The 26,984-nt window shown below is 46.0% G+C and overlaps 1 protein-coding gene across 1 annotated transcript in view; it reads right to left on the bottom strand.

Annotated features, from left to right (window-relative positions):
* Positions 1 to 231: 231 nt before the first annotated feature.
* Positions 232 to 26,984, bottom strand: part of TRIM71 (tripartite motif containing 71) — a gene marked incomplete at its 5' end in the record, with an annotated part of 59,997 nt that continues 33,244 nt past the window's right edge. Inside the window, 3 exons of the mRNA XM_084247294.1 lie at positions 232 to 1,751; positions 5,770 to 5,904; positions 14,351 to 14,518. Of these exons, the coding sequence (XP_084103420.1) occupies positions 300 to 1,751; positions 5,770 to 5,904; positions 14,351 to 14,518 (1,755 nt within the window). The 3' untranslated portion in view covers positions 232 to 299. The remainder of the gene's footprint in view (positions 1,752 to 5,769; positions 5,905 to 14,350; positions 14,519 to 26,984) is intronic.

The raw sequence follows: 26,984 nt of genomic DNA on the forward strand, positions 1-26,984 counted from the left end.
CTCCACGGAGTGAGGACAGGAGGAGGGGGCAGAGGGCCTGCTGGAGAGGAAATGTACAGATTGATGAGGTAGATAGAAATTATCACTTCACAGGCTCAATCCCTGCAGAAAAGATAAGTACATTCATCTGTAAAAAAATAAAGATGAGGTAGGACTTAAGCAATGTTGTACTCTTCTTGTTCTCTTTTAAACAAAAGAAAAAAAGAAATTTCCCTGAGACTGTTTCGTCTTTGAAATTCAAAAGGAGAGAGAGAGACGCACACATGCACACCCCAAACACAGAAGCCTAGAAAACGTGATTAGAAGACGAGGATTCGATTGTTGCCAAAGTCCACCACAACGATCATTCCGTCCGGGGTGACGGCGATGCCGGAAGGGCGGTCCATCTGTCCAAAGCCGCTGCCCTGAGCGCCGAACTTGCACAGGAAGCTGCCGTTGGACTCAAACATCTGTACCCGGTGGTTCCTGGAATCGGCCACGATGATGCGACCCTCCTGGTCCACGGCCACACCCTGCGGGCGCAGGAACTGCCCATTGCCGGTACCCTCTGAGCCCAGGAAGCGTGCTGACTGGCAATCGGGGTGAATGACCAGGAGCCGGTGGTTGTTGAAGTCGGTGACCACCAAGTGGCCCTCGTGGTTGAAGGTCACACCCCGCGGGGAGTCAAAGTGCTTCCAGAGAGCTCCCTCGAAGCCGTACTTATTCAGGAAGACTCCATCCGGCCCAAACAGCTGGATCCGGTGGTTCCGAGTGTCAGAGACCAGGATCTTGCCTTCAGGATTCACAGCCACATCCCAAGGGTAGTTGAACTGCCCATTCTTGGTTCCTTTCTCACCAAACTTAAGGAGGAACTGGCCCTCAAATGTGAAGATCTGAATGCGATGATTGTCCTTATCCGCCACCACAATTCTTCGGGAGGCGTCGCAGGCCACTCCGGCTGGTCGGTCAAACTGCCCGGGCCGGGAGCCCAGGGTGCCGAACTTGTGGTGGAAGGCACCACAGGGCTTGAACACCTGGATGCGGTTGTTGCTGCGATCGGCGACAATGATATAGCCCTCCTTGTCCACACTCACGCCCCAGGGGCGGCAGAGTTTGCCGTCGCTGTCACCTTCACTGCCGAAGCTCAGGCCGGGAAGCCCGATGCCTACGTAGCTGCGACCCGACTTGACCACCACCTTGAAGGGGCTGTTCTCTATGTGCTGGTTGCACATAGTGACGGACACCAGGTGCTCGCCCTCTAGCTGGGGCCGGTAGCTCACCACATAAGTCCCATTCTGCTGATCGCTCACCTCTGCGCCAAAGAGATTGCCATCAGGGCCTAGGACCACGGCTGACATTAGATCACCTCCAGAAAGACGAGGTTCCCCATCGTGGTCATAGCCGATGACGGTGAAAGAAGCCACCTTGCCCTGGAGCGCCCTCTTGAGACCATCACCCGTGGCCTTGGTGAGTGGTGCAAAGGCCCCGCTGCTGACGAATCCGAAGGACTTGATGGCGAGATACAGTGCCTGGTCAGGGGGTGTGAACATGACCCGGTCATCTTCCTGGGGCTGCAGGAGGCTGCGCACGGTCTTGAGCTCCTGCACCTGGGCCAGCATGCGGTCTCGGGCCAGCAGTATGTCCAGCGCCCGCCCCTCCTCCAGGACCTGCTGTACAGCGCTGATGGTGCTTTCCAGCTTATTTAGGTTTTGCCGCAGCTTCTCCACCTGCAGGTATAAAGACTTGGCTTTCACCTGTCGAATCTTCTCTACCTGGAGGAACAAATGAGAATAAGGAAAGAGGCCACAGGGGCTTAGAACCAAGCTCAGAAGGCAACACATAACCCAGGCTCTACTCATGAAGCCTCAGACAAACCCCCTTCACCAAGGAACATAAAACACAACTAGTTTAACACGCTTCAAAAACGACCAAATCCATCGGCAGAGGAAAGCTGAGTAACTTCCAGATTAAAAGATGCTAGAAACATGACAACTACAGCTGTGCATCACTCACCAACAGGGATGTGTTCTCAGAGCTGCATCACTGGACACTCCATCTTTGTGTGAACACCACAATCTAACGACGCAAATGGAGATGGTACCGTCTACTTCCTATAGCCAGACTGCATGACATAGCCAACTAGGACCACTGTTGTATATGTGGTTCGTTCTTAACCTGAATGTCATGAAGTGATGCATGATTGTAAATGCAAAGAGTGATCATGGATTGGAGGGGGGCACATTAATAGCTCTTAAAGCCATTATGGAGAAAATTGGTGAAATCTGACCACAGTCTGAGGACTAGACACTAACAAAAGCACCAAGATTCCTGATTTTGATAGCTGTGACAACTCTGGACTATATAAATGAATGCCTTTGCTCAGAGGAATGGAACACTGAAATGTCTACCCACCACATGTCTATGCATACAAAGGATGATGAAGATGGAGCAAAATGTAAATGACTGAGTCTGGGTCAAAGACATACACAATTCTCTTACTATTCCTAAACTTTTCTGTAAGTTAGAAATTATGTATAAATAAAAATGAAAAATCAAAGTCATCCAACAAATGTTTACTGTGTACCTACTTTGTGGCAGGCACAAGTACACTCCTTGCTCTCACAGAGCTTTCAAAATGACAGATATTAGGCAAGTAAACAAAGAAAAGAGCTAAGATAATTTCAGAGAGTATAACAACAGGGCGTGAAATTCAAGTAACCTGGAAGGCCTGATTTAGAGGGCTGTCAGAAACCGTTCCTTACTGGAGCTGAGACTTGAAGATTGACACAAGCAAAGGGAGGTAAACAGAGACTGACCCAGGCAGAAAACAGAGAGGCAGGCACTTATTTGAACTTTTTTAAAGTTTTTAAGATTTATTTATTTATGCATATAAGAACTGGGGTGCAGGCCAGAGGGGTGGGGGGGGGGGTAAAAGGATTCATCAGAGACAGAGTGGGGAGCAGAACAGGTAGACTGACTAAAAACACACTGCAGAGGGGAGCAGCAGGTGAGGCAGGAGAGGTCTGCTAGGCCATGTGGGTCAGCTCCCTGGCCGGGGATCGAACTCATGTTGCAGTGGCTGCAGATAGCTTCAGAGTGCTGCGACTTAACCCCTTGTGCCACCGGGGAGGCCAAAAAAGCCAGTTTTAAGTAGGGAGTGACATTGACAGATTTGTTTTGGTAAACGTCAGCTACATAAGTGTGCACTAGAGAGAAGCAGCAGATAAGGAAGGAGATGAAACCCGTGATCATTCAGGTGAAGGAAGGTGGTAACACAGGCAGCTTAGGGGGGTGTGGAGGTGGAGAGAAAAGCAGCAGAACGGATCCTGGAGTCAGAATCAGCAGGGCTTCCTGATAGACTGGAGGACAAAGCTAGTCATGCAATCCCCCCCAAAGTGAATGTTGAATGCTGCTACAAAGAGGCAGAAGATAGGAGACAGTGTGTAGAGAAAGCAAAAGTATTTGGTGAGGACCTAATTCAAAGGTACAAAGTCCCCCATTTCTCTAAGTGTCCTCTTTTCACATCTGAATCTTAAGTATAGGTTTTAGAAACCTTCAACAGGGGACTGAAAGGTCCCACACCCCAGATTTAGAGATAGTTTTTGGCAACTGCTAGCCTGCGTTGTTTCTAAAGGAGCCCTTCAAATATAAGATGCTAAAAAACAAATATAAGATGCTGTTTTACATAAACATGGACCCTAACCCACCAAAATAATCCCAGCTTCATAAATTCTCAAACCATGGTCATTGGGAATGTGGGATTTTGTCTGACCACGAAACTGTCATCCCTCCGTTCTAATACAATAACTAATCAAAGTCCTCTAATTTTAAGTGATCATTTCCCTCATGAAGGGAATAAACAAGCAGCCTAGCTAGTTCATGCTCTCCTGCAGAGGACCATGACACTTTGGAGTGCTCGACCAAACGATCTGAAATCCACAGAAAGTCTTAAGTGTCCACTATTGGGTGACCAAGGGTTTAATTTTTCCTCTTGAGGGGTGAGGAAGTGATTTTTGACCCATTTATGCTTTCTCATCTGTCTACTATGGAGGCAGGACGTGTGTGTGCACAGGCTCCTGTGGGGACAGATCAAAGAGAAGCTTCATCCTTTGGTCTTGAACTGGGTCAAAGCTCTGGGCTTTATGATTCTTCGAGAGCTGCTTGCAGCTAACCTTACTGGGGAGGTCAAGTCCCCCGGAAATTTTTAAACCACAAGAATGAAGAGATACATGAGGAACTGGTACTCAAGTAACTCATGTCCAATAACTAAGGATACAAGAAAACAAAACACAACAAAACCCAGGCAAAAACAGGCAAGAAGGCTTTGCTGGAAGTGAACAGAAAAATCAGCAATTAATAAAAGAGAGGGGGTATGCCCACAGGCTTTTGGGCAACAAAACGTAACCAAGTGTAAAGTTAAATGAGACCCAGGTGTGTCCAGAATAAGCAAGCCTATTTTGGAGTTATCTGAGAATGAGCTGTTTATCCTTTTTAAGATTTGATGCTTCTTCCAAATTTGCTTTTCCTAGAGTAAAAATTTCCTTTCCAATTGTCCTGGAAAAAAACTGCCTTTAGAGAGGACCCTGAGTCAGCCTCACAGGAGGGAGGGCAACTAAGGTGAAATCTGCAGAAACTCCTACACACAAAGGCCTTTTCATCAGCAAATCCAGAAGAGCAAGTTTGTGACAGAGCTCACCGCAGAGCTCTCAGGTTGCAAGCAGGCCCCTTTCAGCTATAATTAACATTCGTGGGTGGCATGAGACTGGCAGACCACGGGGATATCTGAATGTCTGTAAACCATGTCAGGTCCACAAAGGTGCCTGAATAAAATATAATAGCTGAATTAAATCTTGGACTTTTCCCACCCAAAGAAAGGACTTTTCTTGTCAAAAGTAACTAAGCCAGATTCCTTGAAAGGTTGGAAGAAGCAGAAAGCAGCTAATTATTAGGTAACTAAATGAAAGCTGCAATGTGAAATCCAACATGGCCTTCTAGAACATGCTGGCTGGATGCAATAATTGCTAAGGGTCACTTTCAGAAACTACGATGTCATCTGTATCACCATATAGTTTAGATGATCAAAACAAGCTTGCTAGCTTGAGTGCACCCCTTTAACTGGCTATGTATACAGTCTAACTCATGTCTTCAGGTAATGAAATTAAAGTGAGCAGGTATTGGGCTCTAGCTCACTGACAGGTATAGTCCCCTCTTCTTCCTGAGTGGGAGTGAAGCATCAGAGAAGGAAATATTGGGGTGGTGCCTTGGGTGGAGAGTCTTTCCAGATTCCTGATTTCCTTCTAAAGAGCACACCCACATGCTGCTCAGCTCTCTTTGTTGCTCCAACAGAAGAAATGGCACACATTGACTGCCCTCCTATGTGGCAGACTGCTTTTCACAAGGGGTCAGGAAGCGCAACCTGCCAGGACACCAAAAATGAAAGATGCTCTCATAAGGACATTCTCAATTATATTCCTTTCTTTCTTGCTGCCTCCTTTTGAGTGTGTGGAATATAAAACCTGAGACTCTGTCCAGTCTTGGGTAGCCCCCAAGTTCTGGAAAGACTTATTGCTTCACTACATGGACAGCACCCAGTTTTCTAGAGAACCCTGCCTGTCTCTGCCAACAAACTTTTGAACACTACTGAAAGTTTTCTTAACTCAAGAGCCGGGGCCAGGATCTGATGTGAGAATTCTAGTCAAGTTTTACTGAGGTTCACAGAAGAAATACTGGCCAACCACCCAGGAGGCCAAGTGGGGGGCAGCCGAGTGGGGGTGGCATGCTCTCCATTACCTTCCACAGCAGCTCACACTCCCGCTCCTCCAGGGCCTTCTTATGTCTTGCAGTCACGGCTTTGACTTCTGACTGTACCACCTTTGCCTTCATCTCCACCTGTTCTGCCACCGTCTGGGCCTGCTCGATGCTCAGCTGGAAAACCAAAAACAACCTCAAGGCATCTGAAGGAACTTCTTCACTCATCAGACAAGACATTTAAGTCCAGGCACTTTTTTGTACCTGGGAAGTGAACAGCCTTCCTTGGCAGCCCCCATACTGCACAATCCACTTCCTTGGAAAGAAAGCAGGGACTTAGCGAGAGAAAGGCAGCTCTTGGACATGTAACTGAAGAAGCTTCTGGCAAGTGCTGGATTTCTTTGTATGAGAAATGGCACCTACACTGTGGATGACAGGACTATTAAGAGATACGTCGACACAGTGAAACCAGTGTTGCTGGGTCACAGCCGAACACTGGGAATGAGGAACAGATGCGAAATATACTCCGGACGCAACAACTTCCCACAGACTTTGCAGCCCACCTTCAGGAAAGCACAAGGGCCTGCATATCTCTCACATGCGGGGACAAGTGGCCGCCCTGCTCCTTCCAAGAGAACCAACACTAAGTGCAGCCTGAGAACATCACTGGACCCAGCTCAGAAACCACGTGCGAGTCCATCACGCACCACTATATACCCCACCCTGTACCACCAGCCCCAGTCAGTCAGCTTAATCAGAACGTATTATTGTTCATAAAAAATTAATCGAGACAGAAGGCCTAGTGTTTTCATTAATATTACATTACATGTCTTGAAAAGCCACAAGGATTGAGAGATTGAGGTATTAGATCAGAGAGGTGACAGTGACCACTGCTGCCGGTGCAACACGTTTTAGAGCAGGTGTCCCCACCAGGAGCAGGGTCTGGATCCTGATGGGGTCTCAGGAACCAGGTCATGGTAGCCAAGCCCCCACATGCCCTGCCTGGATGAAGGATTTCAGATATGGAATACAACTAAAACTTGGACAGGCTGAGTAAGCAGGTTAGATGGGTCTTCATAGGAGTCAGGAGACCTAGGTTCAAATCCTGGCCTTCTCCATCCTTGGTGAGCCTGAGGAAAAGGCAGAACAGTACCAGGCACAGAGCAAACCACTGCTATTACAGGGCATTCTGCAGGCTAGTAAGACCATTCTTTGCTGCACCCAGCTCAGCTCCTGTCATGCAAGCAGGGCCAGGTAACCTAGGCCTATTCGCACTTCTTGCCTTACTGTTTTTAAATCATGGTAAATACAAATAACAAATTTTACCATTTGTGAATCTAGCACATTCAACATTGTGCAACCATCACTAGTATCTGATTCCAGAACAATTTCATCACTCAAAAAAGGAAACCCCACGCCCATTAAGCAGTCATTCGTCATTTACCCCACAGCAACCACAGTCTACTCTGTCTCTATAGATCCGTCTACTCTGGATATTTCACATAAATGGAGTCAAACAATACATGACCTACTTTACATTTATGAATATAATTCCCACTAAACAGTTGTGACTTGTCTTAATCACTTCTAATAGGGGCCCCTCTTTGCCATCTTTAATCCTCTCCATATGAATGACACATTATTGGTACGGGAACCACACCCTCATTGCAGCTACCCCAAACCACTCGTGGCTGACAGGCCTAGCAGCTCACTACGGTTTTGCCCCAGTCCCCACAAAGCCTAAGAGTCCACTGAGTGGATCAGAGTTGGCACTTGGTTGCATGGCCTGGAACGCCTTCATCACCAAGTTCCCCAAAAACTTCAAACTAGCTTAGGTGACGCTTCCTTCCTAAAACTGGAAGTGAAGGACACTCTCCCGTTGTGTTTATTACTCCATCTTTACAATCCTGCCCAAGGGTCACTACATATCAAACTCAGAGGAGATTTAAGAACAGAGTCCATAGTACTAAGCCACTGGGTTGCAACAGGAACACTGCATGGGGCCTCCCCGGTGGCGCAGCGGTTGAGCGCTGGGTTGTGGAGCTGCCCGCAGCCTTTGCGGCACCGGTTCGATCCCCGGCTGCTCCCCGGCCACCGGAGGAGGGTCCCACATGGCTCGCAGACCTCTCCTGCCGCCCGCTGCTCCCCTCAGCAGTGTAATTTGGTCCTTGTGCCTGCTCTGCTCCCCGCTCTGGCTCTGGAGAATTCTCTCACCCTCCCGCGCTTCTGACTGTACCCATGCTTGTATAAATAAATAAAATAAATAAATAAAAATAAATCTTAAAAAAAAAAAAAGGAACACTGCACGCATTTTACATTTGCTTGTGTCTATGCCATAATGACACAAAAGGCACCAAAGCAACTTTGCTGGGTTAATGATTCAGGTAAATTCAGGCCCATCTGAAACCTGAGAATGTTGAGCTTATTTGGAAATAAGTTGTTTGCAGATCTAATTAGTGAAGATGAGGTCTTCCTGGATTAAGCTGAGTACTGAGTCTAAAGACTGGTATCCACAGAAGGCCAGATGAAAACAGAGATGGAAAATCACATGAAGATGGGGGCAGAAACTGGGAGATATACAGCTACCCAGCAAGGAACAACAAAGCACTGCAGGCCATAACCGGGAGCAAGGAAAGGAGGGACAAGAAAAACATGGTTCTGCTTATACACCCGATTTTGGACCCCCATACTTGAGATAATGAGAGAATTAATTCCTGCTGCTTAAAGTCTCCCTATTGTTAGACCAGCCTGAGAAAAGGAATATGGTAGCCAAGAAAATGAAGCAGATGCATATATTCAAATTACCCCAAAGATAAGAAATTAGAATGGCCAATCAATGAGGTATACCTATGAGCAGGTATTACAATGGAGTTGGTAAATTTCCAACACCTCAGGCTATCAGTCCTGATTGATTCAGAAAGAGAAACTTCACTAGACATTTTAAAACTGCCAAGGCCAGCAGCGCCCTGAGGACTAAAGACAAAGTAACTGCAGGAGCTACCTGCCCTGGGACTGGAAGTGGGGAATGGAAGGGGAGTGGGGGTGGGGAGGGTTTCACAAGAACCCAGAAATATGTAGACGTTATGTTCTACTCATGCTGGGAATTGCAAAACCTGGAAGTTGGAACCAACCTCTGTTATCAGGATGAAATAATGTTGCTGATAATGAACAGAAGTCAAAGGGAAGAAGCAATTTCTTCTTCCCACTTTCAGATGTGTGTGGTTTGATGCACTGCAGTCCTAGTATCACATGGATAAGAACTTAATAACCAGTACACCCTGTTTTCAGATGTGCTGGTTATTAATTAGCATAGAGCTACTCCAAGTAGCATGTGACCCACATAACAAAGCATATGTCATACTATTTTTTAATTCCTCAGTGGAAAGCACGGGTGGCAAATTGCTTTCTACCTGCACCAATGTCATGTCATTTACCAAAAAGATTTTTCACAAAAAACCAGAAATACAGAAATAATAGGCTCATAGTTGGTCAGGGCAAGAGAGGCTGGAGAGCAGTGATCACCCTGTACCCCAAGAGTGGATTCACACAGTGTCTCCTCCTTCTCCCCCGAACTGTCTCCCAATCAGATATGCACTCTGGTGTTTTCTTGCCAGTTCCTTGCAGATGCTAGGTTGGGAACGCCTATGACAACTGTTTCTTCCATTCTTCAATAGAACTGGTGCAAAAGGGCTTACAAATAAGTTATTCCCAAGCATGCAAGGATAATATTCCTAAAGTTAAGAGTCATAAAAAAAGTCGCATGTGTAGACACAAAATAGACCTTTCTGCCCCAGACAGTACACAACCCAGTCAAGGACTGCATTCCAGGATGTGCTGAGCTGGATCCCTTTCTCTAAAGCAGGTAGGAGGTAGGTGGGTGGAGGAAATAAATGACAATGTGTGACCAGCAGCCATAAAATACAGAAAACATAAGTGATACACTACTGGACATCAACCACAGAGACGTATTTAGGAACACAACTCCAACAGCAAGAGAAACAGAAGATGGGACTACATCGAACTCAAAAGCTTTTGTTTCACAGAATAAACCACCACCCAAAAAAAGGGGTGGACTGCAACATAAGGACTGGGAGAAGCTATTTGCACATTATATGCAGGACAAAGGAACAATTTCCAAAATACATAAAGAACTCCATACACCTCAACAAAAAAAAAGCAACCCAACCAAAAAAATAAATAAATAAAGGGTAAAAGACCTAAATAGACACTTCTCCATATTAAGGCATTCAGATGGCCTGTAGGCACATGAAAAAAATTACTTCAACATCATTTATTATGAAGGAAATGCAAATTAAAACTTCAATGAGATATCATTTCACTGCTACATCAAAAACACTGGGGAGGGGGGAATCAGGTAGGTGAGGATACTGAGGAAAAGAAACACTTGCCTACTGTTGGTAGGAATGTAATATCGCATTGCGTCTAATGGAGAGCCCTCAAAAAAAATAAATAAAATCAGAAACACTGTATGATTCAACAACACTACTGCTAGGTAATTACCCAAAGAATATGAAAACTAATATGAAAAGATTTGTTAACTCCTATATCCAAAGGAGCATTATTCATAACAGCCATGAAGATATGGAATCAACCTAAATTAAAGAAATTGTGGGAAGATTACTCAACTATTAAGATTACTGATTTACTAACAGAGGGAAAGTAATAAAAGTGTGTATCTCATTTAAGATTATGGTGAGCCTGCAATGAAACCCACTGTGCATAACCAGTATGATACAAGGCTGGGTTGTAGTCAATGGCTACAAGAAATGCTATGCAAGGCTTCTTCTTGAATCTCTATAAAAGGCTGGAAGAGTATGCCCACTTCTCTTCACTGTCCAGAACGTCAAGGTGACAGACTGAGTTCTGGCAGCCCTTTTGAGACACAGGGATCAATGTCAACACCAAGGAATGGTGGGTCAGAGTTGAAGGCTTCTCCATCGACTGTATCACAAGACTTCTTTTTTCAATAGGAGAGATCAAACCTTGAGATTTAAACCGCTATTCTGCGACAGTAAGGACCTTCAAAAATTCATTGCTGGGGCCTCCCTGGTGGAGCAAGGGGTTAAGTCTCAGCACTGCGAAGCTATCCACAGCCACTGCAGCATGGGGTTCAATCCCTGGCAAGGGAGGTGACCCACATGGCGCAGCAGACCTCTCCTGTCTCACCCACTGTGTCTCTGGTGAGTCCTCTTACTCCCTACACCTCTGGCCAGTACCTCAGTTCTTGTATGCATAAATAATCTTTAGAAAAAAATTCATTGCTAAATTCATTCTGTAGCTGATTCAAACAAAACAAAATCTTCATCTATCACAGAAAGCAGATTTAGTGGTTATCTTGAAACAGGAAAACAGAAAGGAAAGGAATACCACTAGGAAACTTGTGGAGGTTCATAATCTTGACTGTGGTGACATTTTCAAGGGTGTCAAATCTATGTTGAACACTTTACATATAAACAGATTTCCTCAAGAAAGTTGAAACAATTTTGCTTCCTTCCAATCATATGAAGAAAACACTATGATTAATATTTTGGTCCATTTTTATTATCCTCCCCTATTTCTTGCATTCTTTTCTGGGTTTCCACAATTTTTTCTTGAACCAACTTCATGGCTTTCTTGTTTTCATGAACACTAACTATGTTTTGTTTTATGTGGTCACAAATTTTATTTTCCCCAGAGCAATAGAAAGTACTCTTGAAAAGTTGTGAAATACAAGTGAAAACTAGCTTCTATTTTTTAACCTTAAGGGGGAGTTATATGTGTATTTTTAAGAAAATACCACTCCCCCCAAAATTGTATGTTGGCTGACTGCACACTTTCTGCTCCAATGTTCATACTAAGAACAGAAAACAGTCTTCACAACATCTCCACTGTACTCTTTAATACAAACACTATTAAATGACAACATAAACAGCATACAGTTGGGCATCCTATTTCATTAACATTTTGACTAAATGTCTGAAAGAATCAAGAGCCCAGTGCACTGCACACCCAAGACAGCATTTTAATGGCATTTCTACATCACTTCACCCCATGGACCTCATGTCAAGATTTCAGTGACTGTCGTTTTTTTTCATTGCTTAGGGAAACCAATAAAGGAGGAAACACTTATTTATACAAATCTAATAACTATATAAGCAAATAAAAGCATACCCCTGTGCTAGAGCCTTTCCCAGTATCTTCCAGATGCGCTTTGTAAGTGACTTTTGGAGACAGGGAATCCACCTGAACCTCTCAGAACAGGGTTCTCCCTTAACATAGAGGTTCAGGTCAATATTTGCTGAACACAAACTCCTGTTCTCAGTGAGTTTCAGTGACACATAACTACATCATCCTGACCCCTACTAGGAAAATGAAAACTGGGGCCACACCAAATCTCTTGGCCTTGGGGACAGAGCTCATTTCAGTGGCTTAAAAGGCAACAAACTAGCTTTTCGGCAACTGGTTTTTAAGCAAGGCTAAGAGTCCTCAATCTTTACCTCTACTTCCCCTCCCTGCCCTAAAGGTGGGTGCTGACATTACAGAGTTAACTCGGAGGGAAAGAGCTGTTGTGTTTTTTAACCAACACCCAAGGCCTTCTTTCTTAACAGGTATGGGGTGGTAGAAGGGGAGAAAGACATGCTCTACTTTCACAGAAGGTCTCCAGACAGTTTTCCAAGTAGAGTCAGTGTGCTCAGGATCTGATGCGCCTTTCAGATAGAAGAAAGGTGTACCAGATCACTGGCTGAATGCAGTTTGTGTGATTCCATGAGGGCTTTCTAATAAGTGAATTCACATTTGTGCAGTTGGTATTCCGCAGGTGCACAGCAGTGTGGCCATACAGATTAGCAAACTTAACTCCCCCTGACCCCAAGTACCAACCAACCACCTGGCTCCTCTGCCCAAACTGCTCCATGATCCAGTATTTACATTAGCACCAGGTAGGTAGTACCACTAACATTTGGTTTTCATTCCAAGGTTATTTTCACTGTTACAGCAGAATCTCAGCTGACAGTGTATCTGCTTTAGAAGGTTAAATATGGGGGCCTCCCTGCTGATGCGAGGGGTTAAGACGCAACCTATGAAGCTGTCCGCAGCCTCTGTAGCACAAGTTCAATTCCCAGCCAGCCAGGGGGCCACCCACATGGCACAGCAGACCACTTCTGACTCACCCGACGCTCCCCTCAGCAGTGTACTTCTGTCGATCTGCCGGTCCTGTTCCCCACTCTGTCCCTGGTGAATCCTCTCACCGCCCCCCACCTCTGGCCTATACCCCAACTCTTATATGCATAAATAAACAAAACTTTTTTAAAAAGTTGAATATGGTAAACAAAAACCTTCTGCACCCTCTCTGCACAAAAAACTACAATTTCCACTTCCCTGAGATTTCATCATTTTAAACACAGATCTCTCTTAAGCCTCCAGCAAATCACGACAACTCATCTTTCTCCCCTGAGTGTTTCATGCCAAAAAGGACAGAGAACACCAACATTCTCTCAACTGTGTCAAGGGCACTCTTAACTGTTTTCAAATATCCATGGACAGAAAGGAGTTAATAAGATCATCCTGCATCAAGGGGATACACCCAGAAACCAATTCTTAGTGTTCCCCAGATGATGCCAACAGCAGCCAATGCCCAAGATGCATCAGCAAGGATAAGCATTTGACAAGGTCCTAACGGCAACATAGGAAAATGATTCATGGAGACAGGATTGAAACCACCTAAAACTGTGCATGCCAGCAAAGAAGAATTTAGCAGCAACTAAGAGACACTCTAAAGCCATGAAGGAAAGGAACTCTGACACAAAAATATGACAAAAATCAGTCTTTCCAGAAATATGGACCCTCAAACTTCAAATTTTATGACTTTAATATCAGATAATCTGGCTCATCAGAAAGATTTCCTCAAAATCATGCATAGGAACTTGATAGTTGCTGAGAAATTTATTTTAAAAACAGGCCTCTCTGGTGGCACAGGGTTTAAAGTCTCAGCACCATCTAGCTATTGCCAGCTGTCTAGCTATTGTCAGGGGGAGTTAAGTTTGCTAATCTATATGGCCACACAGTTCAATTCCCCACCAGGGAGCTAACCCACATGGTGCAGCAGACCTCTCCTGTTGCGCCCACTGCTTCCCTCAGCAGTATATTCAGTTTATCTGCCTGTTCTGTTCCCCACTATGTCTCTGGTGAATCCTCTCCCCTCCGCACCTCTGGCCTACACCCCAGCTCTTGTATGCATAAATAATTAAAAAGAAAAACTGAATAGTAATGGTCTCTGTCTAAAAATCACTAAGTGTTCAGTCTTTCTGCAGTCTTGACTGAAATATACTAATATCCACTTGGATTGGGGGAGGGAGCTGGATGTGAAACAGGCAGATTAGGTGATAGGGGCCCGGTCTAGGTCTGAAAGCACCTTATAAGCCCTGACTGGCCACATCCTTCTATCTTCACAAGACTGCTAGAAGACATCTCCCCAGCCCCCCAGGGTACACATGGTATCACACGAACTAATCTGGGTCACTGTTCCATGGTCCTTACAAACTGGCATCTGCCTAGTAGTCTGCACATGCCATTTGAAAAGGAGTGGGAAAAGCTTTGGGGAAGGACAGGGTGTGAAGGGACTGACCTGGATAGCCTGGCGGCCCTGCTGGGCGTCAGCCAGCAGCTGGATGGTTAGTGCCCGTGAGTCCTGCAGCGCCTCCTGGAGGTAGATGAAGCTGTGGCCCCCATGCCGGCCCACTGTACACTCACGACAGATGGGCACTGAGCAAGTGTCACAGTACAGGTGCAGCACCTGGAGACCAAAGAGGGAGACAGGCATCAATGAGAGGTGTGGGGTGGGGGCAGCATGAAGGAGGAGTGCTCTGACCCATAAACCCAGACGCACTACCAGCAAGCACACTCCTACAGGGAGTAGGGGCAGAGCAGTCAACTGTAAGCACAGCTTGCTCCCCGCCACATTCCCACCCGCTCTGCCCTGTTCCCATCTGCTCTGCCCCAATCAAGTAAAAAACAACCCATTCCCTCATTCCCCTTTTTCATTCAGAACCACAACTGAGACACTTCAAAGGCAAAGATGAGACGAAACATTCCTCCGGGCATGAGATATTTCTATGTCTTAGATTAATTACCCAGGAAAGTTATAAGATTATGTTTCTCTGGTCTGAGATTGGTAGCCCTAATGACAGAATATGCCAAGAGCTTCCCTTGCTACCCCAGTCTGAGTGTGTACAGCAAGGTTAGGGGCCAGGATCAACCACCCTTGCACCCTCCCCATCAAGGAGATTAATGCAAAGGAGCTTTCTCCCAGCAAGCTCTGGTTAAGCTTCTGGATCGAAGGGGGGGGGGGGGGGAACCTAGTGGTAGGTCAGCCAGCTTCTTTTCTTTCTTCTTCCTGCCAAGTTGCTCCAAGGAGTTGACCCTTGGGAGGCAGCCTGGAATGACAGAATTGCTTTCTGTGATGCTATATATTTCCCTGGGCCCCAGCGTGTGTGTGTGTGTGTGTGTGTGTGTGTGTGTGTGTGTGTGTGTGAGAGAGAGAGAGAGAGAGAGAGAGAGAGAGAGAGAGAGAGAGAGAGAGAGAGGGAGGGAGGGAGGGGTTGGCACAAACCCCACCTGCTGAGAGAGAGAGAGGGGGGGAGGGAGGGGTTGGCACAAACCCCACCTGCTGATAAATGAGGAGGTCTCAAGAGAGAAAGTTCCTTGGCACAGAAAATGGGCCAGTTTCATTGTATCCTTCCACAGAACAGGGCACTTAGCACCACTCTCCGTAAATGTTTGCTGGATTGCTTTCAAGAGCAGAGCTTAAATTTGCCTCTCGTACACCTGGCTGTGAAGGAAAGCCAGCCAAAATGAAACAGGCAGGGAAGCAGTGTCCAAGCAGAGTCCTTTAGCTTACACAAGGGACTAAGTCCCCAGCTAGCAAGGAAGGGCATGGCAGGAAGCCTACGGGCGTCAATGAGGAGCTGGTACCAACACAAAAGATACCAGCCACCTCATCCAGAGCACAAGCAGCACCATGCTAAGTGTTTGTGGAGCTCAGGATACAGACAGCAGAACTTCTGGGAAATGGTCCTGGCCCAGAAGCAGGGCGGGGTGGGAAATATAGTGAGAAAAAGTAATAGGAAGGGAAGACTGGTGATACCCAGTCAGCTAGAAGCCCAACACAGAAAGACCTGGGGGCAAAGGCTAAGAATGCTGCTTCTTGCCTCTTTCCAGGTCTTTTATTAATTACCCCAAATCTTGGCACGGAGCATGTCCACTAGGAAGTGCTCTTCCAAGTGGCCTGCTCCACCTAGGGGTAGGAGAGTTAACAGGGAGGCGTGAGAGCTACAAGGGCTAGGCTGCCTCTCTGGGAACTCCCAGAAATAGGTAAGAGGAAAAGATTTAAGGCATTATGTTCCTATTTTTAAAGAAATGTTTGTCTGGTATGGTAGATTTTATGGATCCTATTCCCTACTTGGTAGGTGGGAAATGTGATCAGGTTTGTGACTTTACTACCCTTTCTGTCCAGGGAGGTGCTATTCCAGCAACCACGGTAGAGTAAGACCACCGGGTAATGACAATTTGCCTTCTTCAAGGCCAATCGCTTTCTAAAACAGGTCCATTTAGAGGTGGGTGATCTAACTTTTCTAACCCGACAAATCTCAAATTCTCAAGCTAACCTTAAAAACGAACTAAATAATGCTCAATTGTATAGATTCGGGGGGAATTCCTGCACAATCTCATTTTATGACAGGGTGCTAAAACAATTCTCTCACCAGTTTCAAGAACCCAACAGCACCCTTCCATTTGCTCTTTCCATTTGTCATGGGAATATAAAGGAGTCAGTCCTATGCTAGTGTGAAGTGTGAAAATCTCCCATCAGATGGTTCTTTTTAAATTAGAATGAAAACAAACACTGAATCTTCAGCTCTGCTCCCTCTCATCTCTTGTATCTTTTCTAAGGATTTACCTTTCCTGGAGCATAGCTGTGGGTACTGATGAGCACCCCCTTGCTTTCATCAGTGAGGGTGCAAGCAAACGGAATGGTGTAAGGATGAGACGGCTTGCATCCATCTGCACAAGCAGTCAGTGGAAGGAAACTGGGCTGTTAGCCTGAGCTAGCCCATGGTACTACCTGCCCATGGAATCTTCTGTCCAAACACTTGGTCTGAGCCCCAGTTTCACGTGAAACGGAACCTCAGGAGATCCCTTCACCACTTAAATCTCAGGAACCCTATTATCTCCAGGAAGTGGACATCAGAAATCAAAATGCTATGAAATAATTTCTGGTCCGAGCCATGTGCCCTCTGTGTGCAAAGAATTAAGGTGGTTTTTCAGCTTGTTATAAAATCCGACCCTGGAAGAAGATACCATGACAAACCCCACGACTGGTTGGCTTTTATAGGAATGTGCAGACGTAATGGCCAGAAGAGAAAGCCTCATCAGAATAGGTAGCAACTAGGGCCTCCCCAGTGGCGCAGCGGTTGAGCGCTGGGTTGCGAAGCTGCCCGCAGCCTCTGCAGCGCCGGTTCGATCCCCAGCCCCTGGCGAGGGTCCCACATGGCGCGCAGACCTCTCCTGCCGCCCGCTGCTCCCCTCAGCAGTGTACTTTGGTCCTTCTGCCTGCTCTGCTCCCAGCTCTGGCTCTGGTAGGTACCTGAAGTCCCTGGCACCAGGTCCCTCTCCTCCAGGACCTGGATACCTCTCAAATGTGCAAAAGTCACCCCACCCTCACAGGCAGTCTCCACACAGCATCATTTTCACACATAGATTTCCATGCAGCTCTAAGTGCCCAGAACACAACAGGTGATTTCAGATGTGTGCTAGTTTCTGTAGTTCAGGCTGGCTGTAGGGACTGCGGGGAGGGGGAAGCACCCAACTGAATAAAAGAGGCACAGCACAGGTGAGTGAAAATATGACCTCAGTGGTTCATGTAATCTACATACCATTGGTTTTTAAAAGAACATTGTCCAAAAATTATAAAACACTTACAAGCCATCTAACTGAAAATTGGGAGTAAAATTTTAAGATTTCACACTCCATTTAGAAGCTCCTCCCCTCATCAACTTTCAGTTTCTAAGCTCCCCGCCCCCAAAAAATTGCAGTTTTAATGTTGGTCGCATGTGGTCAATGGGCAGTAATACATGGTGCTCTTTGAACCCCTGGGAATCATTTTAGAAGAATGAACTGGTGCTTCCATCTCCAAAGGATTGAGCAGCAGAGAAATGTGAGCACCACCAGAAATGTGGCACCACCAGAAATGTGCACCACCAGAAATGTGGCAGAGGCCCTGAACTACAGCTCTGTGAAGTGGGGGAGAGGGGCTGGAGATTGCTGTCCTCTGGCGGCAGGAATTCCAGGGTCTGGCACAACCGGACTTCCCCGGGAGATGTGTGGACACGCCTCCCTCCACCCCATGGCGACAATCTGGCTGCCTCTGCTGAATGGAGCAGGCTTGACCTCTGACCTTGCAAGTGACCACCCTCTTCCCTGCCCCCAGCTTCCAGAAGGCCCCACCTACTGCCTTCCTCTCCCAAAATTTCTAAAATACCAGGCAGAGACAAAGACCTCGGAATGCAGGCCCAGCAGGAAGGGAAGGGAAAGGTTAAAGAAAAAATAAATAAATAAAAATACGGCGTGGTAGGTTTACCTTAACCAGTTTTTAAAATAAAGTTCCTTGTTAACAAACAAGGCCTTGTGCGGGTGCTTTAGAATGTAGCTTTTTATCCAACAAGGAACACATATCCCAGGACCCCTGTAAAGACCACCACACATCTGAAGAAATGAGCTTCCAGTTCAAAACACAACTACCCACATGAGTTGAAGAATGTAAACTGAAAGGAAGGAAAGGCCTTTCGTCAAAATGCCTCAACTGAAAAGTATCAACGGCTGTGAGCTTAGTATTTTGAGATGTCTTTAACACCCCTTAAAATGAAATCTCGCCTCCCCAAAACTCTGACCTAGCCAAGCGGCAGTCTCCATTCAACCAAAAGGGTGTTTTCCGCTTTATAGATAAGAGGTCTCTTGGGTGACCACCTTTCTACCTTACCTTTCTACCACTTTTGCAGGCTCACCTATTAAACAATGGCAAACCGGGCCTTCCTGGTGGCGCAGCGGATGAGCGCTGGGTTGCGAAGCTGCCTGCAGCCTCTGCAGCGCCGGTTCGATCACCAGCGAACAGGCAAGGGTCCCACATGGCGCGCAGACCTCTCCTGCCGCACCCGCTGCTCCCCCCCTCAGCAGTGTACGTCGGTCCTTCTGCCCGTTCTGCTCCCCGCTCTGGCTCTGGTGAATTCTCTCACCCTCCCACACTTATGACTGTACCTACTGCTTGTATCTTTAAAAAAAATAAAAAATGGCAAACCAAGTTCAAGGAGCAAAGTCCAGCCATGAAATTAAGTCCACTAGATAAACTTGATTTAGGGGAAATACACTGAGGCCCCAAACTCAAGGGAGAGACACCCCGGAATTTTGTCCATGTGGTTGCGGTGAATGGGGGTGGGGACAGACAGAGGAGAGGAGGAAGGAGTCTAAAGCTCTTCAACCACAAGATGGGGAGGGGGGTGTGTGCTACACAGGGAGCATCAAAAACTTTTTTTTTTGTTTATTTACATAGAGAATATGCACACATGTTAAATGCAAGGAAAAAAACTAAGTGCAAGTAGTTTTCATCTCCCTGATTCTCAATTATTTCTACTTTTTAATGTAGCCATGCCAGACAAGCTATATCCTATGCATGTAAATGTTCTGAAGACACCAACAGCAGTGTATTACTTTTCTCAGTTAACTCTTACTAACTTCGGTCAAGCTACCTGTTTCTGTAGTGCATGTGTGATGTTTGCCTGTTAAATACATCACAACTTATTTACTTAGTACCTGCTGTTTCCTTTCTTTAAAACACCACCAGCTATATTGCAATGAATATCCTTATTCTTTGTAACAATCCCTAAGATTTCACTTTGGTAATATATTCAATGGCCCTATCACTTGATACATGCAAGAATTCTGGAATTGAAGGTTAAGTCACATCAGCCTCCATGTGTGAAGAACACACCAGTTTCTGTCTCAGTAAGACTAAATGTACACAAAAGTCCAGCAGGGCAACACCAGGAAGATGGCCAATGCTGGGTTAAGTTCCACGGGTGCTTGGCTGGAAGGCCCTGGTGGATTTGGAGACTGAAAAGAATTATATGCTAGAGGAACAGCAAGAAAGCAAGCCAGCCTTGTGTTTCTCTCTACCATAGGGTCTGCCAGGGAAGACTGTCCCCCACACAACCACACCAGGGGGTGGAGGAAGTAGAGCTGCTTCTTTGGTGTGTCTCTAGACACAGCAGAGGGGGTCTTCAGAAAAACCCACCATCCCATTTCTGCAATACCAATGCCTGACAGGTTCTGGAAATGTAAAGTTCCCACACAGCTATTTACAGGCTGCAAAGAACTTAGTTTTACCTGTAACATTTAGCGTGAATTTCCATGTATTTCACTAAAGAAATACCAATAATTGTTATTTTGTGGTGCCACTTCTCAATATTTGTACATGTACAGTATTAACTTTTTAAAATCACAAAGTTGAGGGGCCTCCCCGGTGGCGCAGCGGTTGAGCGCTGGGTTGCGAAACTGCGGCGGCCTCTGCGGCGCCGGTTCGATCCGCGGCTGCTCCCCGGCCACCAGAGGAGGGTCCCACATGGCGCGCAGACCTCTCCTGCCGCCCGCTGCTCCCCTCAGCAGTGTACTTCGGTCCTTCTGCTCTGCTCCCCGCTCTGGCTCTGGTGAATTCTCTCACCCTCCTGCGCTTCTGACTGTACCCAGTGCATGTATAAACAAAACAAACAAACAAACCAGCAAACAAATAAATAAAGCATGCCTCTATAAAAAAAAAAAAATTAAAAAAAAAAATAAAATAAAATCACAAAGTTGAATGTGAGACACAGCTGATTCCAAGGATTAGGGTAAAAACTTAAGCCCAAATAAGATTCATTCCTGGGCTAAATGAGCAAAAGAAAGGGTCATGACTACCTACCTGATGGAGTGGGAAAGTCTAAGAACAACTCAAAGTGAGGTCAGAGCGGCCTACTCGGCTGTAGGCCAAGGTTTTTGACTCCATGGATGGGCAAGGCAATCCGACAAGGGCCGAAAATAAGAGAATACCCACCACTCTAAAAACTTCAGATTCAATGCAGTTGCTGATGTCAAGGGAGAATCCTAGTTTGACCATCACAAAACACCATGTGCTGTTCACATGCGGTTTCAGCGCCACCCAAAACACCCCAAAAGCCATAACTTAATCCTTTCCCTGTCTTTTTAAAGGAGAAAATCTTCACACCCCCCATTAAGAAATGCTCCCCAATTCCCAACACCACCCAACCATCACCACCCCCAACACCTTCAAAACCTGCACGCTCCTCTCTCACCTGCAGCCCAGAACCTCAGAGCCAGGGGTTTCTACTTTATATTCCTATAACCCTGCCCAAGGTCCTCGCAAAAACTGTTCCTTCCCCGGAAGGGCCCTCTACTACTGCAGCGGTGTAGAAAAAAAACAGAATCATTGCCTTTTTAAAGCTAAAAACAAACCCTCAAAGCAACATATAATTAGAGGAGCAAGTTCTGTTTCCACAGTTAAAGACTTCAATTTGCTTAAGATTATTTGCAGATCTGGTGAAAACTAACCCAAACACCGGCTTGCAGAACTGTCAGAATTATAAAAGTGAGCTCTCATCCTGGAAGAAACCCATTTCCCCTCTAGCACCGACTCCTGAGGATGAAGTCCCCCAGAACAAGGACAACCCAGGCAGCTCAGCACACGCACCTTCAACAGGTTTTGCTAGAGCCAAAGACTAGAGTTTCACAAATGTGACTACAGCGGCCTCCCAAAGCGGAGGGAACAGCAGTAAATCTGACTCAAGAAAGGGCCTTTCCGGGACAAGAAAGGAAGGCATAACCCTGGTCTGTTTTCTTTCTGGAATTCTGACCCTGCTACTCAGGCAGCTGAGTTAAACAGGACAGGTTACATCCCCCAGGTGAGCTTTAGAGATGGAGGTTGAGGCGGGGAGGGAAGAGATGTCTATGCCTCAGTTCATTTCCCTTTCCTGGGATACCCACCCAATAGCTTTTGATAAGTAACAAGTTCTCCCGCTGTAATCTCACTTCTGGAGAACCTGGCCTGCAAAGCCGCGCCGCCCCCCCCCCCCCCGCCCGTGGCTCTTTAGACCCAGGTCAGATTGTGGTTGTCTGGCTGGAGCTTAGTCAACTCTGCCCAACACACATGCACAGCTGGAGGCACACTCATGGCCAGCCATGCCCACAGCCTGGACTCTCACTTTATAAAGGATCCATGTAGGAAAAACAGTGTCTTCTGGGCAGCAGCAACAAGAGGCACACCTGAGCTACAGGTTTTCCTCCAACACGTCCAAGTTACATTCTATGGGCACTTCTGAAACATGCTAGAACTGTGCTTGGGATTGCTGCCCGCCAGACAGAGTTAATTTGTTTACTTAATAAGACTTGCTTACCAAAATAAAAATTGTTTACAAACTCATCATGTTCAAAAAATAAAAACAAGACAGCTAGCTACATCAACAGAGAAAGCCTATATATAGTATACAGGATTAATTTTCAGCAACGAAAATGAACTACTGATTTGTGCTATCACACAGATGAAACACAAAAAAGCATTATGCTTGGTGGAAAATGGCAGAATCAAACTGCATGAATCCATTTACATCGAGACAAAACTAAAGTGAAAGAAATCATGGGCCTCCCTGTTGGCGCCAGGGGTTAAGTCTCAGCACTATGAAGCTACCTGCAGCCATTGCAGCACTAGTTGGATCCCCAGCAGGGAGTTGACCCACATGGCACAGCAGACCTCTCCTGACTCACCAGCTGCTCCCCTCAGCAGTGTGTTTCAGTAGATCCACCTGTTCTGTTCCCCATTCTGTCTCTCGTGAACCCTCTCATCCCCATGCAGCACCTCTCTCTGACCTATACCCCAGCTCTTGTAATGCATAAATAAATAAAATCAATCTTTAAAGAAAAAAAAAGAAATCAGAAGGTGTACCTGAGAACACCTTCTGGAGGGCTGGAGGGCACTGTTCCAGGGTGATGGAAACATTCTATTTAATAGTTACAAGCTGTATGTAACAATCAAAACTCAAAATGTATCTTATAATCTGTTTGCTTCTTGTAATTTATACCTTTTTAGAAAGAGGGGGTGCAGTCTCCTGTCAACCTAGTACTGGTGGACTGAACTGGGAGCCGAGCTCCAGCGTGACCCTGTTCATAGCTGGGAACTAATAAATACTCGAGTATAACTCCATAAATGAGTTACTACAAGGGCCCCACATAATTTACTTCTAATAGGTTGCTACCATTCTTCCTCACTATATTCTCATTAGGTATTATTTTTCCTTCACCATCACTATAAATATTATCTTAAGTTCTCTCTGGAAAGAGGCAAGTACCACATGAACTCCCTGGAGGTTTTGAAAAAAATTAGAGCCCTGAGTCCGATTTACAGCACCACAGGCAGCCAGCGGTCACACAAAGCCGTATGAAATCATTAGTGTCCCAGCTGCCGCCCCGGCATGCATCTGACCTCTGGTGTACTAATGAGTGGCCCTTGCAGCTTCCAGCAGCATATAAAAGATCTGCTCCAACACAGAGATCACTGTCCATGCAAATTACAGATTTTAAAGCCAGACACTAAAAAGTTGGATTTTAACATAGATATGTAGTTATCCCGATGTCTCCAAGGTCGCAAAACAGAGATACAGGTTTAATCAGTTGTGTTCTGGACAAGTGTTACTTGGCGGCTGAATTTTAAAAAATGGCCAGGCTCTGTAGGTGGCCGTGTAACTCGGTCCTCACCTCTTAAACAGTGGGCTACATTGTGCACCTGAAACCCTTTTACTCCTCCCCCTCCCACCCCCCAAGTAGCAAAAGGGGTTTCAATTGCCAGAGTGCCTGAGATCCTGGACAGGTGGATTTAGACAGAGTAAGAATATTACTCCCTTATTTTCATCTGTCAACACACTACAACAAAAATTTTCCTTTATCTCCCTATTCCAACAATATCTTTTTTTATCTTGAGTAGCTGGGCTACCTCCCTCGTATTCTGCCTTGGGCAAGAAAGGGCCAGCTCTGACCTTCCCAAAAGCCCACACTGTCACCTGTTGGCAATTTCAGAAGCGGGTGAGGAGGTTATTATCCCAGTATCCATTGCTATTAAGAATCTTGTTTTAATCCATAATTGTTCACAGCAGAAATTATCTGAATTGGGAAGGGGACCAATCAAAGACACCTCTGAGGTTTCTCAATGCCAGTTAAGTGTCCAGTGCTTAGCAGGGGACCAGGGCAAGGATTCCAAGCCCCATGGCCTGGCCTCTTTTGAGGAACTCCTCAGAATGCCCCAACTTTCTGAACAGCACACTCTTGCAGCACCTCCTCTTTCCCTGACACCTCAAGAATCACCAGGCTTTCTCAGCAGTTTCCTCTGTGAGTAAAAGGCAACATAATCAAGGGCAAAGGGAACTCTACCCAAATCTGCTAGTGCCACAGTAGGGGTCAAAAGGAAAGGCCTTACATAGTCTTGTCAAGAGATAAGAATTTTCTTTTTCCTTTTTTTTTTTTTTTAGTTGGCAGTTTGTTAAGCAACAATTTAAATCACAAGACCCTCTAAAAATTAGAGGAGATAATCCTATGGAGATCCCACAAAAATGCCAAAGGGGCAGTTGCTGGTCAGAGCCAGGAGACCAGTTTTAAAGAACCACTTGTCACCCTAGCCAGGAGTCACCAGGGGAACAGGAGAGCCGAGGCGAGGCGGTTCTGTGATGTAGGTAAGATGGCAAAGTGGGTCTCCCCACCTCAATAAAGAAGAAAATCCCAACTATCGTGAACAATGCAGACCTCCACCTATCACTGACCTTGGCAGAGCAGATAGGGTAGGGATCAGAGCAGCAGAAACAAGGCAAACAAGAGCAAATTATCTCAGATTAAGAACCATTAACAAGTAGTCTTTTTAAAGAAGGGTGTGGGAACTGAAACCAAACTTTAACAATGGGTGGTAGACAGGTAGTCTAGGCAAACCAGTAGAAATTGATCCAACAGGGTGGCAGAAAAGCTGGATTCCACTCTGAAGGGATGTGGCCAAGGCAGAAGGGCCCACCAGTGCTGACATCCCAAGAGCACCACTGTCAGCAGAGGGTCAATTCAGAGGCCAAACCAGCCAAACAATCACCAGCAGCAAGGACAGATATGAAGCCCTAGTGCCTTGGAGTTCCCCAGCCTCTTCCCATGAGTGTGCAACTCTTCAACAGCAGCAATCTAAATAAAAAAGGTAACCAAATTGAGTTAGGGAGCACCAGAGTGCAGGCCAGTGGGATTTCAGGCAGGCAAATGCCAGCTAACTAGTATATTAAAATTCAGAGCAGAGAACTACCAGATAAAACCCATGGAGTCAAACTCCTCTTTATAAAACCTAAATGAATTCCCAGTAACACCCATCATACATTATATTTTCTCTCAAAGAAAAAAATTCTAGTTTCTGATACAGAACTTTCTCAGAAATTGCACTTCACTCCAACAAATGATGCTTGTGGGAGTGAAGTATCCCTTCAAACTCTATTTCTGTGCCATCCAATAGATAGGAATGGGCAACCTGCTGATCCTGACTCAATCAAGAGCTGCCACCCCCTCCAACCCATCTTCTGCCCCCACGCCCACCCTCCCAAGCAAATAATCAAGAATAAGCTCTTAAACTGAAAAAGATGAGAGATGGGGGGAAGGGCTGTTTCTCACTCTGCTAAGCTGTTGAAGCAATCAGGTGGGCCAGTTATTGTAATCTAGTTTCAGGAGGTAAATAAAAGTAAATAAAGAACTGTGCTTAATTTATCTCCACTGGATTAGAGAAATCCCTGCCTTCCTTCCTGAGGGCCTGTGCTGATTAAAAACAACAAAAAGCTGCCCCTATTTTTGTTAGGAACTAAGCCAGGAGAAGGTGAGCAACCAGGGAAGAGCTACCTAAATATTTAGCTCTATTCGATCCTCTAAATCATTGTTTTGAATTTCTGGCCCCAAATGGTTTTTCCTTAGTCCTTCTACCACTTTAACCCCACTGCACCTAAAACTCAAAGGGCCTTTCCCCTAAGAGGCACTAGCCCAAAGTCTCAGACTGGCCAGTCCACTTTTTGTTCAGCCATGGGGAACCTCCTGGTTCTTCAACTATTTCCCTCATGCACAGCCTCATACACACTAAGATGCAGGCACTGAGTGTACAATACCCTTACCCAGTGCTTTGTGTTCACTGCTGATTTTCTTTACCATTTATACAGACTTTAAGGTTGTAAACTAAGAGCCTTGGAGATTTGAAAAACTACAAGAAGCTTCCATTCTTCTAGAAGTCCTGGTTGGTCAGTCTGAGGACATCTATTATGCCATATTGTCTAGGCATATTTATAAGAAAGCCTGTGGGATGTAAAGTATCCCTTTCGCTCTCAAAAATGGTCCCATTTCAGGCCTCCCCGGTGGCGCAGCGGTTGAGCGCTGGGTTGCGAAGCTGCCCCCAGCCTCTGCAGTGCCGGTTCGATCCCCAGCTGCTCCCCGGCCACCGGAGGAGGGTCCCGCATGGCACGCAGACCTCTCCTGCCTCCCGCTGCTCCCCTCAGCAGTGTACTTCCGTCCTTCTGCCTGTTCTGCTCCCCGCTCTGGCTCTGGTGAATTCTCTCACCCTCCTGCGCTTCTGAGCGTACCCAGTGCGTGTATAAATAAAATTAAATAAATAAATAAATCTTTAAAAAAAAAAATGGTCCCATTTCAAAACCTGCTAGAAAGAATCGGTAAGACAAATGAGGAATAAACCAAAATACAAGAAAACATACAGAGAAAATACTTGCCACCCAGAAAAGTTGTGCAAAATGACTTCCCAGTGTAGGATTTATGATGGTCCCATGCCATGGGGGAGCAGGGAAATAAGAACTGGTTTAGAAAGAAAAGGACAGAAAGAGAGATACAGTGGGAGATTTACAAATCTCAGCCAGGGTCACCCTGTGTTCCCCAAAACTACCACCCCCGAACGCAAAGCTTAATTCTGGGATAAGCAAATCCCTCTGGGAAGCACTTTTTCGGGAAAGCACTCCTGAGCCTGTTGTCACTGTCCAAGATTACCAAGAGGCTTGGGGCTTGTTTCCTGGGTTTCCCTACTTCTAACTATTGCTGTCCTTGTGTCTCCCCTGGACTGTGACTTCTCACCGCCTGAAGGGTGCTGTCAGTTTGCTTGTTCATGG

The sequence above is a fragment of the Talpa europaea genome (assembly GCF_964194135.1).
Source record: "Talpa europaea genome assembly, chromosome: 11".
In the NCBI taxonomy this organism is placed as follows: domain Eukaryota; kingdom Metazoa; phylum Chordata; class Mammalia; order Eulipotyphla; family Talpidae; genus Talpa; species Talpa europaea.